Source organism: Petaurus breviceps, unplaced genomic scaffold (genome assembly GCF_028583685.1).
Source record: "Petaurus breviceps papuanus isolate PSGF00001 unplaced genomic scaffold, PetGlider_PUasm1.0 530, whole genome shotgun sequence".
Taxonomy (NCBI): Eukaryota; Metazoa; Chordata; class Mammalia; order Diprotodontia; family Petauridae; genus Petaurus; species Petaurus breviceps.
In genome coordinates, this window is record NW_027186360.1 from 57,237 (window position 1) to 74,647 (window position 17,411).

Consider the following 17,411-nt stretch of genomic DNA (forward strand, 5'->3'; position numbering starts at 1 on the left):
TGTGTCTGGGGATACATCATAACCCAGTTAGAGAAGAAAAAGGACAATATTGGAGCAGGTGGGGACCTTGAAGCTTGGCTAGTTCACTGTCCCCATTTTGTAGGTGAGCAAATGGAGGTTCAGAGAGTTTCCCCAACTTCCCATAGCTAGAAATCAGCACAGATAGGATTTGAATCCATCCCTCATAGGTGTGGTATAATGAAAAGAGAACTGGCGTTAGAGTCAGAAGAGCTGAGCTTGTCCTGGCTCATCCACTCCGTTGTCCCAAATGCTTGGGCAAATCACAAAAACTTTCTGTTTCCATTTTTTCATCTGTGAAATGGGAGTAATGATTACACTACATCCCCCACAGAACTGTGTGAGGATCTAATGAGATTGTAGATATCAATGTGCTCGATGAAGCACAATTATTCATTACGATGAGCGAGACAAGATGTACAGCAGAGGGAACAAGGCAAGAGGAAGGAGGGCAGGGACAGTGCACCTGCAAGCCTGGAGCTGCCAAGAGGATTGTGGCAGGGAGGGAGACTAGAGCAAGGGAGGCCTTGAAGGATGATTAGGATTTGGATTAGTGAAAGAGAATGAGTGACATTCCAGGCAGTGGGTACAGGTCAGATTTTGGTAAAATGATTCTTTTTGCTAGACAGAGAAAGCTGAGGATATGAAAGAGCCCTGTATCATAAATGAGCAAATAATATAGAAGGAGAAGAGGAGAGGCCCCAGGACAGAGCCCTGGGGGATACCTGTGGTCATTGGCAGGACCCAGATGACTGTGTGGCAAAAGAGGCCAGAGACCCGGAGGAAGATGATGCCCCAAAACCTACAGAGAAGAGGGTGTCCAGGAGGCTGCAGAGAGGCTGAAGAGAATGAAGATGGAGAAGAGAATATGGCAATGAGGAGAGCATTAGTAACTTTTGGGTATTATTATTTATCAGAAAACAATTTTTAAGCTCTGCTCCATATCAGGTCCTGTCCTAGGCACTGTGGATAGAAACTCAAACACAATAGCCATGAGGGGCTTCTGTTCGGTTGGGGACCCACCTGTATTCCTATAAGGAGATAACAAAATGGAAGGAATCACTGAGGGGGAAGTACAAGGGGCTGGGAGGCGGGGTGGAGGTGGCAGGTCACAAGGGTCTCAGGGAGGAGGCAGCACCTGAACTGACAGGCAGAGCTTAGAAGGAAATCAGAAATTCTAAGATATGGCAATGAGGAAGGATGGCACTCCTGGCATGGGGGACAGCCTGGGCAAAGGCGTGGAGATGGACTGTCATGTGAAAAATAGCAGGAAGGCCAGTTCTCCTGGAAGGTAGGGCATGTGAAGGAGAGGGCTATGTCATAGGCCTTCTAGGGGAGGCAGATGCCAGAAGGTGAAGGGTGTTATATGACAGGGGCTACTGGAGTGTTTTAAGTCACGTAGCATCATAGTCAGACATGGGCTCTAAGAGTATCTCGTTGGCCACTGTGTGAAGGATGGATTGGAGGGGGACAGACTAGAGGCAAGGCCAGTTTGGAGGTTAGCATGATAGTTCAGGGCCTGAACAAGGCGGTGCTCGTATGAGTGGAGTGAAAGGCACAGATGTGAGGTGTCATGGAAGGAGAGCCTACAAGACTTGGCCATGGGTTGGACATGTGGGATGAGGAAGAGTGAGGGGTCAAAGATGACCCTGAGATTGATAATCTAGGATCTGGAATTGGGGAGAGAACTTATTTGGGGTCAGAAGATGTGGGTTCAAATTCCTCCTGATCTATGATCCAGGCCAAGACCCTTCACCAGCCCAGCTCTCGTACCATCACTGGTGGATTAAACACAATGGCCCTCGAGGCCCCTTCCAGCTCCAGATGGTGCAGGGCCTGGCGCTCACTCCCTCAGTCAGCCGAGAGGAGCAATGGGTCGGTTCTGAGTAGGTGACAAGGCTCTTGCCCTTCACAGTAGTCATCTCCAGTGCAACAAACGACCCCCCTCCAAGGCAGAGTTCAGGAGCCACACCTTCATCCAAGTCAGAAATTGTCAGGACAGGTTGTGATCACAGGAACCAGCAAGGCCCCATACGGGAGGTGGCCTTCTGCCTTAGACAGAGTTAGCAAGATGACTTCCAGCAGGAGAGTCCAGAGCTGGGCAGGTCTAACCACAAGGAGCTGGGGTCCAGAGGATCCAACTCGGCAAACTCAGGGCAATTCTGCAGGCTCTGGTCCATGCCCCTTGCGTCCCAGGCATGGACTGTGTGAGAGACAGAGGGGCCTGGGACTGGGGGAGGACTCAGAGGGCCTGTGATGGCATTGGGTGGGCAGCGTCTCCTCCCAGGCTCCACTCCCAAACTGTCGGGCTGACTTACGAGTCCTGGGGGCACCGTTGACTGTTCGGGACGAGATGCATCACAAGGAAGGCCAGCAATTGCTGCCCAAATGGGGCCATATCACTCTCCTTAATACCCCTTCATGGCACCAGGGTCAAGGCGATTCGAAGATGAAACGTGAGCTCTAAGAACTGGGAGGCACATTTGGAAAGATGGCTATTAGGGGTGATTGGGTGAGACAGAGGATTGAGCGCTGGGTCTAGGCTCAGGAAGACCTAAGTTCAAACCAACTGCATGACCTGCTAATGACTCTGTTTGCCTCACTTTCTTCAATGGTAAAATGGAAATAAATCAGCCCTTATTTTTCAGGGTTGTTGTGGGGATCAAATGAGATAATATTTGTATGGTGTTTAGCACAAGGCCTGACATGTAATAGGTACTCTATGCTTGTTTCCTTTCCTCCTTTTTCCTTCCTTTCTTCCTCCTTTCCTTCCCTCTTTCCTTCCTTTCCCTCTCTTCCTTTCTCTCCCTTCCTTCCTTCCCTCTTTCCTTCCTCTCCCTCTCTTCCTTTTTCTCTCCCTTCTTCTCTTCCTTCTTCCCTCTCTTCCTCTTTTCCTCCCTCCATTCCCTCCTTCCTTCTTCCCTCCTTCCTTTCCTTCCTTCCTTCTTTTCCTTCCTCTGTCCTCCCCTTCTCTTTCTTCCATCTTTTGCAGACAGCACTCAACTTGGGCCCAAAGGAAGCCAAGGATTCTTGGGGTGGGAGTGCAGAGAGGGAGTTCAATCCAGACATGTGTAGGTTAGGACTTAGCAGTGGCAGGTGGAATACTACATTAAGAGGCCAGCTTATCTGGAATGTACAGTTCATGAACTGTCCAGAAAGGTAGCTAGAGCCAACTGGGAGGAGGCAGTAAATGCCAGGCTTAGGGGGTTGTGTTTTATCCTAGAGATCTTTAAGGTAGAAACATGGTCCCATTAGTGCGTCAGGAAAATGAGTTTGGCAGCTGTGTGGAGGATCGGAAATAATCACAGACTAGGCTCAGGAAAACCACGATGGAGGCTAGTGCAGTGGTCCAGGCAAGGGGAGAGGAGGGCTTGTGGCTGTGGGAGATTCGAGGAGGTGCTACTTGACAGCTGATAGGGGGAGAAGGTATCAAGGATGATGAGGCTGCAAACCTGGGACCTCCATAGAGACAGAGAAGGTTGAAGAAGGACTGGATTGAGTGAGGAAAGCTCCTGAATTACACCCTGGGCATGTTGACCTTGCCGTGCTCATGGGATGTGCAGCTGGATGTGTCTGACTGGGCTCAGGCCAGAGAACAGGACTAGATGTCTAAATCTGGGCGTTATCTGCAGAGATGATTGTGAATCCTGGGAGAGTAGATGAGATCACCGGGAACAATATTGGGCATTAATATTTCGCTTTAAGGTTTGCAAAACTCTTGAATTACATGGTATCCTTTCATACCCCCAGCAGAGAAGGTAGACAATACAATTATTACAGCATTTCAGGTGAGGATGACAATGCCTATGGTGTGTACGACCCAGAGCTGGGATGATAAACAGAGAAGGTGTGGAAACCTCTTTGTAAACCTCAAAAATCAAGACGAGGGGCCGCTGATATTATTACTCCCCTACCCCCTCCTCCTCCCTAACTACATCCCCTTCTGTCCTCTCCCCAGGCCCCTCACTGCTATATTACAGAATCTGAGTTCAAGGAGACCTCTGAGGCTGGTGAGTCCAGCCTATAGATGCTGCACCTTCCCAGTGACTGGTCAACTAGCATTCACTGGAAGTCCTCCGGTGATGGGGAAGCCCCTCTCCCTGAGGCAGCTCATTCTGCCCTCGACAACGCTAAGTGCTAGGAGCAAACGTTTTCCTTAGACTGGAGCCTAAACCTGCCACTGCCACTTCCACCCAGCACCCCTAGTCCTGCCCAGTGAGTGCAGCCGCTTCAAAATGACAACCTTTCAGCCTTTGTGTCTCCTGTTAAGTAAGGACTCTCTTCTCCAAGCTCAATATCCCCAGTTCTTTAGCCAGGTCTCCAATGCCACAGTCCCCTGACCAGTCAGTCTTGGGGACACTTTGTAACTTGTCGGAGTTCTCCAATAACATGACTGTCAAAACTAGAGCTGGTCAAAACTTCGGACATGGCTTGATCATGGCAGAGAGCGACCATCGCTGCTTCTGCCATGGAGACCAGTCCTCTCTTGGCACAGCCCAGGATTTCAATAGCTCTTCTGACCACACCGCATGGTTGGCCCACTCAAATTCCCAGACTATTTCCACACAAACTGTTGTCTAGCCCTAACCTCCACTAATCTTTACGTGTGGAGATGGCTTTTGGAACACAAATGTGGGACTTTCATTGCTATTAAACTTCATCTCATTGGATTTGGTCCATTGTTCTAGCCTGTCAAGATCTTCACTCTATCGACCAACATGTTAGCTTTCACTCTTAATTTTCTTTTTCATCTGCAACTTTGATTAGCATGTTCTCTTTACCTTCAACAAAGGTATTGATAAAACAACCTAGTGCCAAGTGCAGATTCTTAGGGCCCTCCACTGGAAGCCTCTTTCCAAGATGACATTGTCCAATTACTGTCTTCTCTTTGGATTTGACCTTTTAATCAGTTGCAAGTCCATATAAATGAGCCATTTCTAAGCTTTCTCCACCTTGTTAAGAATAATAATAGTATGAGAGATTCTGCGAAATACTTAGATGAAATCTAATTAAACTATTTCCATTCATTCCCTTAATCTACAATTCTAATTACCTAGTCCAAAAAGTGTGACATCTGACACTGGGCATCTGTCTAGACTCTGACTGTGACATCTGATCTCAGACCCTTGGGTTGTGTAGCTCAAGAACCACCTTTGTTAAGTTTCCAGAAAGAAAGCATGTCATTATACTACATATCCAGCAAGGGAGTGCAATATATGAATTGTTCACCAGGAGGTCCTCTGACATATGTGAGAGATAACTCTCTTAAGAGACTGCACTGCTACCATTGGCCCCCAGGGGGCCCTCATTCTGCCCACGCTGCTGAGGTGGTACTAAACAGCTGGGAGTTCTCTCTCAATGGCCTGCTCTGAATTGGATCTAGGGGATATGGAATATTGCTCAAAATACTAAAATACGAAATCTACTCTTTGTAGCTAGCTCTCGAGCCCCCACGTCTGGATTCCCTGCCCAGTGGATTCAGAGGCTTTATGTGCTATAATCACTTAAGTTATTGTCCATGGAATAAAGTGAAGAGGAAAATCCACCTGACACTCCCGTTCGGCGCACGTTCACCTTCCGTTACTTCCTAGCCCTCCTCCCAGTTCTTTCTGATCTTCAGACCTGTGCACAGCTGATGGGAAAGGATGAGGAAGCTAGGCATTTACACTCCATTCCAGAATCACAGGCTTCTGTGAGAAGAAGTCGGCTTCTCCATTTCATCATCCCAGCAGCGCCGGCAGCTCTCCATGTTCTCTTCTCAAGGCTCCTGAGCTTCAAGGCTTTGCTTCAGGACGAGAATGTTTTCCACTTTCCTTGGTGCTACATCTGGCTCTGGTGTCCAAGACTCTCCATGTGCTCTGGCCACTGGCTCCCCCCCGTTCTTCAGAAATATGATTCCAGGCGAAGCAAAAGAAAGCAACAATGGAAAAGGGACAGTGAGAGGTAGAGAGAATCTTTTTGTCCTGTCTAAAGCCTTCATCCCAGGATGAAGGGGCAATGAAAATGAGGAGCCAGGATCCTCAGAAATCGTTCTGCAAATATCTCTCTCTGTGTCTCTCTGTTTCTCTCTGTCTCTGTCTGTCTGTCTCTGAATGTGTGTCTGTCTCTTTCTCTCTCTGTCTTTCTCTCCCTTCTCTCTGTCTCTCCCTCCCCACCTCTCTCCACCCCCCCCCCTCCCTCTTTCCCCCTCCCTCCCTCCCTCTCTCTTTCCTCTCTCTCTCCCCCTCTACCCCCTCTCCTTCTATCCCTCCCCCTGTTGATCTGTCTCTGTCTCTCAGTCTTTCTCTGTCTCTGCCTCTTTGTCTCTCTCTATCTCTGTATCTCTCTGTTGCGGTCTCTGCCCCTTTGTTTCTCTCTGATTTCTTTCTCTCCTGTCTCTGTCTTTCTGTCTTTCCCTCTCCCCCCTCCCCCACCCCAACAAGAAGGAATTAAGATCATTCTGGCATGCCCTTGATGAATGCATGCTGACTTTTCCTTCTCACTACTTCCCTTTCCAGCTGTTCTCTACCCTTTAATAAAATGTTCTAGAATTTTTCCAGGTGACCAAATCAGGCTCCCCGGTCAGTAGTTCTCAGGCTCCATTCTCTTTTCTTTTTTCAGAAGCACAATATAATTTGTTTCTCTCCAAGCTTGGGCCCCCCGTTCTTGCATATTCTCCATGATCTTTCAGAGATCTCTTTTACAGAGATTCAGGCATCCCTCCCCAGGCTCTTTCAGGCCCTTGAGATGCCATTCACATGGACTAGGTGATCTGAACTCCCTCACAGCAACTTGGCACTCACTGACCAGTGTATGATTTGTATTTTTAATTGGGTAAGTGAGGAATTTCTTTGGTGAGGAATGTCCTTTATACTGGTTAGCACCTGCTCTGCAGCTTATGGGCTTAGAGAGCTAGGTGATAAAAACACCCAATTTGAGAGGTGAACTGGCTTTCCCAGGGCTTCCTTTCCTCACATGGAGAAACATGGATGTACCTGCTGCCTTCCTCTGCCTTCACCTGTGACCTTCCTTCCTCCTTCCCCATCTTTTTAGACCCTTATTTTATCCTCTGCTCTAGAGCAGAATTAGAAAGACAGATTAGAAGGACAAAGGATGCCAGAAAAGTCCCCAGATCCTCACCCCTGCCCTGCCCTGCTCTGCCCTGCCAAGGGTCTCTCTCCCATACCTATCAAGGGCAAAATTGAGGCAAAGAGAATGAGGTAAGTATCTCCGAAGAAGTGAAGACCCAACTTCTAGCTCCTTCCAGCTCTAGGTAATTTATAGTTCCCCCCCGGGAGGGGTGACCACTGAGGTTGGTAGTGCTAACCTAACTGACATCAGTCTGGAGAGACTTCCCTAAAGAGAGGTATTTGGGTCCAGGGTTGGAAGGATGTTAGAGGAAACCTAGAGGAGACGTTTCCCATTCCTTGGATCTGACCCACCAGGATCACTGCGTGCTGCCCTGTTCTCATCTTTATTGTAACCACAAGCCTCTGCTGCTGCTCCCAGGGTCACTTGATTGGACAGTCGAGTCATTTCCCCTTCCAGTTCTAAACCATAGTTGAATTTAGCCAGAGTGTATGTATAAGGGAAAGAGGAACATTTACAATTTTCTCTATGAGTTGGAAGGAAGCATAGATAGCCTCCTATTCTGGTTTATGGAAGATAGGAAGCTATGGATCATGGATGGTGACCCTACTGGCCCCTTAATGTCTTAGTCTTGCCCCTGCTCCCAGCCCTCCCCTTCATGGAGGCTGGGGCTCTCACCCTCTCTCACCTTTCATCACCTCTGAGTGCTCCAATCCTGTCAATTACTCTCACATCCAGTCCTTTCTCTCCCACTCTCAGAACCAACATGTTAGATTCAGTACTCATCCCCTCTCCCCTGGACCATCGTAATAATCTTCAATTTGGTTTCCTGGATCTCAGGCATTTCCAAACATCGTCTGCCACACATCAAGGGGAATGAATGCACTGTAGGGGACAGCCCTTAAATCCTTCAATGGCCCCTTTTCACCAGAGGACAAAAAAACAAACTTAGCCTGTCATTTAAAGCCCTCCACAGTGCCCTTCATTCACACAACAAAATATTTCCTTGTCTTGTCTTACCTTCTCCTGTATCCATGCATGAAGATTCTCTCCTCGTTTTCACCTGCAGTGATCATAATTCATATTTACATGGTTCTTTCCTCACAACAACCTAGGGACACAGGTGGTACAGCTAATTTTATTCCCATTTTTCAAATGAGGAAACTGAGGAACTGTAAGTTTATGTGACCCAGGGAAGAAAGCTAGAAAAGTGTCCAAGACTGGACTTAATCTTCATTCTTTTGACTCCAAGATGGTTCTCTTTTCATGATATCATGAGAAATCCTGCTCTTTCTTCAGGTTTCAGTCCAGGTACTTCCAGGAAGCCTTCCCTCTTCCTCCTATTTGAAAATCATCTCTCCCTCCTTCAGTTTCCTGGAATACCTTGTCTAGATTCTTGTTTCACCCTCATACTATGCTTTTTTGTGCTTTTTAAAAAAAGTTACTACCCTATGATAGCCCACCAAACTAGAAAACACACACGCACGCACGCACACACACACACACACACACACACACACACACACACACACCTTGTATCAGATATTCATAGTAAAGCAAAACATCCTCTCATTAGCCTCATCCAAAATTTCACATCTTATTCTGCATCTCAGGTCCTCCTCTCCTCTCTCAGGAGGTAGCCCTTCAGCATCATGATTGATCCTTACATTCATCGGGGATTTTAAGGCTTTCCAAGCTGTTTTGTCTTTATGATGTTCTTGTTACAGTGTAGCTATGTGTTCTCCGATTCTGCTCAACTTCCCTTTGCATCAGTTCAGACGAGTCTTCCCAGGATTTTCTAAAATCGTCCCTTTTGTCATTTCTTTAAAATGTTCCATTACTTTCATGTAAGATCACTTGTTCAGCTATTCCCCAGTGGATGGGCACCCCCTTTGTTTCCAGTTCTTTGCTATAACAAAGGCATATCACTATCTACATGGGCATTTATTAAGCACCTACTCTGTGCCAGACCCTGTGCTGAGCCATGGGGATACCAAAAAAAACAAAAAAGGCAAAAGGTAGTCCTGCCCTGAAGGAACTTACAGTCCAATGTGGGAGACAAGAAGCAAACAAATATGTACAAACAAGATATGTATCATGTAAATGGAAGGTTATCCTAAATGCACAGCTAGAAATATCCGTGTCCATATGATGACCCCATAATATCTCTCTGGGATCATGTCTGTTTGCATGCTTATCATTACAACACGCATTTAGCAAGTGCCAGGCCCTGTGCTAAGCAAAAGACAGTCTCTTCCCTCAAGGAACTCCCAGTCTAATGAGCTGTCAGCTCCTTGGGCACAAAAAGAGGCAGGTTTTTTCCTTCATTATATCTCCTGTGCCCAGCATGGTATTTGCTGGTTTATAATAAATGTGTGTTGACTTAGATTGAATTGGATGCTAGCATCCGGATCCAAAAGATCTCAGCAGACCACAGTGACAAACAAAATCCAATGAGATAAAGTTTAATATGTAGAAATGTAAAATCTTGCACTTGAGTGAATAATTTAGCAGTGATTTGGATCAAGGGGTGCGATGGCGTGCCTGCCATCAAATTTCCAGATAGCACAAAACTAACAGCCTGGATAATCGCATCAGAATCCAAAAAGATCTTGGTAAGCTAGAGCATGCACCTGACTCTAAGAAAAAGAGATTCAACAGCGACAAATGGAAAAAAAAGTCTTATATTTGGGGTCAAGAAATCAACCTCACACATACATGGACACAAAATGCCTAGCTCAACAGTAGAATTTAGTAAAAAGATTTGGAGGCCAAAGTGGACCATCAGCTCTCTCTGAGCTAACATATGAGACAGCTGGAGAGAGTGCTGGCCTGGGAGTCAGGAAGACCTGAGTTCAAATCCAGCCTCAGACACTAGCTGTGTGACCCTGGGAAAGTCACATACCCTTTTTGCCTCAGTTTCCTCATCCATAAGATGAGCTAGAGAAGGAAAAAGGGAATCACTTCAGTATCTTTGCCAAGAAAACCCCAAATGGGGTCACAAAGAGTCAGACATAGCTGAAACAACCAAACAACAACATGTATGAACATATATACACACACATATACAATATGTTATTTTATTATACTATTTATTTACTATAATATATAATGTGTACTATATTTATTATTATTACATATTAAGTCTCATGAGGAATTTTCCTTACAATGTCATGGGTATAGGTAGGATAACCCTAATTTATCCACATTTTACAGATGAGAAAACCAAGGCTTCAAGAGGTAAGTGACTTGTCCAGGGTCACACAGCTGGCATAAATGTCAAAGATAGGCTCTGCACCCAGGTTTCCTGTCTCCCGGTCGAGTATTTTTCCCACTGCACCATGCATGCATTTATAGAAAAGTTCCTATTGGTCACATTTCAGATGAGATGACCCTTGAGAACCCTCCAGTGATGACTGAGATGCTAGCATCTCTCTGAAGATGCCAAAAGCTGTGGTAGATGCAGCATTTCCTGGTTTAAGCAAATCTCCACATGAGCCCATCTGGAAGTTAGACCTGCTCCCTGAGGCTCAGCCCAGGGGAAGCCCCGAGATCCCCAGCTTCTCTCCTTGCCAAGCCTGCACTGAGCCTTCTTCTCCAAACACCCTCTTAGTCCTCGAATGTTGGAATTGGAAGGGCCCTGAGACATGGGGATGAGAGCATGCCTATGATGCTTTCAGGCTTACAAAACTTTCCAGTCATTTTCTCCAATGAGACTCAGAATAATCCTATGAAGTAGGGGCTAAATAATAGTAAAATATAATAGATACCAAACCCCCATTTTACAGATGAGGAAATTGAGGCTTACACCAAGGTCCAATAGCTACTAAGTGTCTAAAGCAGGATTGGAACCCAGCTCTGCCTGAGTCCAGATCCAGCCCTCTGTCCCTAGGGCAATGCTAATTTTCATATAATGTAGTTTAACACCATGAGGATTGTTGACAGATGAGCTCCAGAGAGTCACCCCACAAGTTGGTGTCAAAGCCAGGGAGAAAATCTAGCCCTTTATTTCCAGTGGGTCTTTTTGGTTTCCAGATTTCCTCCTCTCCCCCACCTACCCCCTCTCTATAGGTCCCTGCCTTGCCCACCTTTTGGTGAATCACCCTAGTTCATTGACAGGGCTGTGATAAGTGGCATGATCCCAGCCTGGACCCATCCTGGCATCATGCCTGGCCCTCCTCCATCACAGCCACTTTCCAAGTAAATGGGAAAGGTGGATTCAGGTTGAAATAGAAGAAACCCACTGCACAGATTGGGGGCCTAGGCATTGGATCATAAAGATTCCAACCCAGAAGAAACCTTAGAGGAAGGGAATCAACATTTATCCAGTGCCTGCCATGCTCCAGGCACTGAGCTAAGTGTTTCCCCCCAAAAAATCTCATTTGGTCCTCACAATGATTCTGGGAAGTAGGTGCTGGGATTGTCCCCATTTTACAGTTGAGGAAACTGAGGCAAACATTCGTTAAGTGACTTGCCCAGGTATAGCAGTAAGCACCCTAGCATACCCAGAATGGCTGCTAGCACAGGTTCTTTGATCTGCTTTTCTAAAGGAAAGCAACTCAAAAAGGGTTAACAAACACACACACACACACACACACACATAAATAATTCACTTAGTTCAGGGGAAAAAGTCAGCACCCTGAACTTCAGAAAATACAAACGGAAGTTACAAGCAGACAAAAAACACAGAGAAAATAGCACAATTCAACAGACCAACAAACAGGGCTTCTAGCCGTCTGACCATCACATTCATACAGTTAGTCACCAGAGAGAGAAGCATCAACATCTGGATTTTCACAGCTGCCCAGAGTCTCATCTGGCCATATCACACGACTCTTCCCACGAGTAAGCCCCAAAACAAAACCTCACCTCAGGGTATATGTAGCCTTCTCCAGGGTCAGAGAATATCTCAACCCTCCTCACCCACTTGACTACAAAGTAACAAAAGTTGTGCCTCCTGAAAAATAAGCCTCCCACCACAGGCTCCATGTGGCCACAGTCAGCCTATTCGGGGGCAGAGTTTATTGTCAAATTAGGAAAGATCCTCAAATTCACTTAAACCTATCAAGGAGCAGGGAAGATCTTCAAATTCCTATTACCATTACACCAGGATCTCACAGTGTCTGAGGCTGGCTTTGAACCTGGGTATTCATGACTCCAAGCTCAGCACTCTGGGCATTATCTACTGCTGCCCTGTTTCAGAAAATCACCTCTGAAGGGTACTCGGACAACGCTAGGGCGGCCCTCCAGAAGGGTGCTAGGGTCGTTTTTAGGAAGGACCTAGACAACCAGAGTGTCTGGAAGAGGCTGACCAATATCATGAGCAGACTTTGAAGAAGCTTGGAGGGGCAAGTGAAAGCTGCCTTCAGGGAGGACGGCCACATAGAGTGAGCAGACTCAGTATGAGATTCCTGTCACTGAGACCCTGCATAACCTTGAGCCACTGGGGGCTCTGGGGCTGCAGGGGGTTGGCCTGTTGGACCCCTCCCATGACCTCCTGTCTCTGCCCAGCTTCCTGTGTTGCCCCCCAAGGTCCAAATCCTTCCACTTGTGAGCCCTCCAAGTACTGGGAGGGCTTGTTATGTGGGGGAAGAGATTCAGCAGAGCTGATTCTGCTCAGCTCCAGAGCAGACCTCTTGGCAGCAATGGTGGGGATTCACAGGGAGGCAGATTTGGGCTCAGGAAGGACTTCCTCACAAAGAGAGCTCTCCAGAAGTGGGATGGGCTGCCTCAAGAGGTAGTGAGCTCCCTGTCACTGGAGGTCTTCAAGCAGAGATGCTGTGGGGAGGATTCCTTTTCATGTGTAAATTGAACTGGTTCTTACGTTCCTTCATGATTTGAGCTAAGATTCTAGAATTCTAGATACCAAAGGTCTGGGCCAACTGGGGCCAGAGGGCCTGAGAGGGTTAGTAATAGGAGTCCTAGGCTGCTGGATCCAGCCATCTGGAAGCCCATGCCTGCGCCTGTTTAGCGCAGAAGCAGAGGGCTGTGCCTTCCAAGAGCTCAAGGTAATAATCACTGATATTTACATGTCACCTTAGAGGTTGTAAAGCCCCTCACATGCTGTTCTGTTTCATCAGAAGCTAGGCTGAGGGAAGATAGTGATCTTTCATTATCCCCATTTCAGAGATGAGCAAAGTTATGGAAGTTTCAAGAGGCTGAGAGAATTCGAGATGGCGGTGGAGAGTCATGGTTCAGTGAGGGGTTGGGCTAGACTTGGGGTCTAACACTAGGGAATTCACTTTCCTTTCTCCATGAGAACGTTGGAGCAGATCTGATCCGAGTGAACCTGTGTGGACTGAGTTGAATAACTTCCCTTCTCTGGGGCTCAGTTTCTCCTGGGTAAAATGAGCAGTTTAGACTGACGAGTCTCCTCAGTCCCTTCCAGCTCCTAAGTGCAGGTTTCCATGTTTTCTCACCCTACCTTTGTGACCCCTTGATTTTTAGAGGCATTAGGAAGGGCTGGATGAGAATTTGCTGCCCATGCCCAGCTTTGGTACCAAGGATACAGATTCCTGACCTGACTTTTCCCCTTCTCTGGGGATGCCATCCTTCCCCAGACTCCTGGGTCCTTGCTTAGCCAAGCCTTCTGTCTGAACACTGAATGGCCCATCAGCTCCTCCTCGTCCCCCAAGGGACACCACCTAGAGAGCTAGTAATCCGCCATCATGTGGTAGGGGCTGGGCCTGTCACTCCTAGCTCATCGCTTGCTGATAATATGACGTTGGGCAAGTCAATGAGCATCAGTGTCCTCATCTGTAAAATGGGAAGAATTCCTTTTTTTTTTTTTTACAGCAATCAGGGTTAAGTAACTTGCCCAAGGTTACACAGCCAGTTATTTTGTGTGGGTGTTAAGTATCAGGCCAGAACCGATCCCAGGTCCTCCCAACTCCAGGATGCCTCTTACTCACTGTGCCACCTAGCTGGCCCAATGGGAAGAATTCTTGCATTGCCTGAGATCTGGAGATAGTGTTCTGCAAATACCATGCTCCATAGGAGTCAGCTCTGTGCCATTCAACCCTTAATGCCTCTAATAAACCCTAAGTTCCTACTGTGTGCTGGGCCCTGTGCTTGTTCCTTGGGGAGACCCAAAGGCACAGGCAGTCCTTGACCCACACACACACACACTTCCAGGCCCTCAGAGCCATCTTGGTAAAAGTGCTGGACCTGGGGGCAGAGGCTCAAATGCCCTTGAGCCAGTCTCCACCTTGGTCCACATCCCTTTCTTCTATTAAATGAGACATTTGTTACTAAGACCTCTTCTGTGCCTACAATCCTATGCTCTGCGTGGAAAAGCCGAGGATTTCCAGCTGGAAGGGGCCTTAGAAACCTTCTAGGACAAGCTTCTCATTTTGTTGGGGAAACTGAGGGGCAGGATGATTTCAGTAGTAAGTATCAGGGCTGGGGCCTGTGCCCTTTGCATTTATCGCTAGACAAACACACCGCGATGTAGATTAGATGCACAGGTCTGTCAGAAGTGCAGGAGATCAGACAGGGAGCCCCCTGGTGGAAGGGAGGCAAATGGCCAGCAGGGCCCTGGGGGAGAGCACGCACTGACTGGTTTTCCAACCCTTCCGTTCCAGGTGATCCGGACAGACACCTTTAAACATCTGCGTCACCTGGAGATCCTTCAACTGAGCAAGAACCTGGTGAGAAAGATCGAGGTAGGCGCCTTCAACGGCCTGCCCAGCCTCAACACGCTGGAGCTCTTTGATAACCGGCTGACCACGGTGCCCACGCAGGCCTTCGAGTACCTGTCCAAGCTGCGGGAGCTGTGGCTTCGCAACAATCCCATCGAGAGCATCCCCTCGTACGCCTTCAACCGCGTGCCCTCGCTTCGGCGGCTGGACCTGGGGGAGCTCAAGCGACTGGAGTACATCTCGGAGGCCGCCTTTGAGGGGCTGGTCAACCTGCGCTACCTCAACCTGGGCATGTGCAACCTGAAGGACATCCCCAACCTGACGGCGCTGGTGCGGCTCGAGGAGCTCGAGCTGTCCGGCAACCGGCTAGACCTGATCCGGCCGGGCTCCTTCCAGGGCCTCACCAGCCTGCGCAAACTCTGGCTGATGCACGCCCAGGTGGGCACCATTGAGCGCAATGCCTTCGACGACCTCAAGTCCCTGGAGGAGCTCAACCTGTCCCACAACAACCTGATGTCCCTGCCCCACGACCTCTTCACGCCCCTGCACAGGCTGGAGCGCGTGCACCTCAACCACAACCCGTGGCACTGCAACTGTGATGTGCTCTGGCTCAGCTGGTGGCTGAAGGAGACGGTGCCCAGCAACACCACGTGCTGCGCGCGCTGCCATGCGCCCGCCGGCCTCAAGGGCCGCTACATCGGCGAGTTGGACCAGTCTCACTTCACCTGCTACGCGCCCGTCATCGTGGAGCCGCCCACGGACCTCAACGTCACCGAGGGCATGGCGGCAGAGCTCAAGTGCCGCACTGGCACCTCCATGACCTCGGTCAATTGGCTGACCCCCAACGGGACCCTGATGACCCACGGCTCCTACCGCGTCCGCATCTCGGTCCTGCACGATGGGACCCTCAACTTCACCAACGTCACCGTCCAGGACACGGGTCAGTACACGTGTATGGTGACCAACTCGGCCGGCAATACCACGGCTTCCGCCACCCTCAACGTCTCCGCGGTAGACCCTGTGGGGGCGGGTGGTCCCGGCGGGCCCGGGGGCTCTAGCGGGGGAGGTTACACGTACTTCACCACGGTGACCGTGGAGACGCTGGAGACCCAGTCTGGCGACGAGATCCTCCTGGCCCGCGGGACAGAGAAGGAACCTCCCGGGCCCACGACGGACGGCGGCTGGGTCGGGCCCCGAGGCCCCGGCGAGGGCGGAGGGCCCGCCTCATCCTCCACCACGGCGCCCGCCCCGAGGTCCTCCCGGCCCACGGAGAAGGCGTTCACGGTCCCCATCACGGACGTGACCGAGAACACCCTCAAAGACCTCGACGACGTCATGAAAACCACGAAAATCATCATTGGCTGCTTCGTGGCCATCACCTTCATGGCCGCAGTGATGCTGGTGGCCTTCTACAAGCTCCGCAAGCAGCACCAGCTCCACAAGCACCACGGCCCCACCCGCACCGTGGAGATCATCAACGTGGAGGACGAGCTGCCCGCCGCCTCGGCCGTGTCGGTGGCCGCGGCTGCGGCCGTGTCGGGCGTGGGCGCGGCCGGGGACAGCCACTTGGCCCTGCCCGCTCTGGAGCGCGACCATCTCAACCACCACCACTATGTGGCCGCGGCTTTTAAGGCCCATTACAGCAGCAACCCGGGGGGCGGGGGCTGCGGGGGCAAGGGGCCGCCGGGGCTCAACTCTATCCACGAACCTTTGCTCTTCAAGAGTAGCTCCAAGGAGAACGTGCAAGAGACACAGATCTGAGACCCTGGGCCACCCAGTGGCAGCTTCCCGGCATGGAGGGGACACCGCTGGGGTGGGGGAACACGGCTGGGGACACAGGCGCCCCGATCTCCCCATTGAGGGGGGGAGGCGTGATCTTGGACCCTTGGACCCTTTACCCACCTCAACCCCTGTCCTCTGGGACGTGAAACCTTCCCGATGCCCTGCAGGGAAGGGGGGAGGGGACACACCGACCATCTGACTCCTGGTTTGCATCCCTGACTCCCCCAGAGTGGGAAGCCCTGGTAGGGATGATAGTGTTGTGGGGGAGAAGGGGATGGGAGCAACCTTGGGACTGGACCTTGTTGGGGATTCTACTGTAGCTGCCCCCACCCTCTCTACAGCACCGGGGGATGTGGGGTTTGGAAGAGGTCACCAAACCCTCCAGGTCTTTCTTCACCCTCCCTGGCTCCCCCAATCCACTATCCCCACACCCTGTCAACCTTCAAGGGGAGAGCTTTTTTGAGGGGCCCTCTCCCCCCCCACCCCATCCCCCAACAACCCCCTTTTATGGTTCATTTTGGCAGTTTGATGCCTTCCCCTCCCTTCCTTCCTTCCCTCCAAACTAAAGAGACAGAATCACCTGAGCTCCTCCTACCCCTGGCCTGGTCCCTACCACATGCTAAGCTCCAAGCCCTGGCCTAGCCTACCCCATCCATGCGCTGGGGGGAGGGGGAAGCCCCAGTCCCCTGCCCCCCACCACCAAAATCTTTCCCTTCCCCAAACCTGTTCCATAGACTTTTTTGATACTGAAGGGAGGTGTGTGTCGATGACTACCCTGCTCTGTAATTACTTTAAAAAAAAAGAAAAAGTAAAAAAATTTTTTTGTCATGAAAAATAGAGAGAAATGAAAAATTCATGAGAGGGGGGGAGAGAGAGAGAGAGAGAGAGAGAGAGAGAGAGAGA

At 49.7% G+C, this 17,411-nt stretch overlaps 1 protein-coding gene across 1 annotated transcript in view; it reads left to right on the forward strand.

The window, feature by feature from the left end:
* Positions 1–17,326, forward strand: part of LRRC4B (leucine rich repeat containing 4B) — a 34,734-nt gene extending 17,408 nt beyond the window's left edge. Inside the window, exon 3 of the mRNA XM_069102139.1 lies at positions 14,670–17,326. Coding sequence (XP_068958240.1) covers positions 14,670–16,487 — 1,818 coding nt within the window. The 3' untranslated portion in view covers positions 16,488–17,326. The remainder of the gene's footprint in view (positions 1–14,669) is intronic.
* Positions 17,327–17,411: the final 85 nt, after the last annotated feature.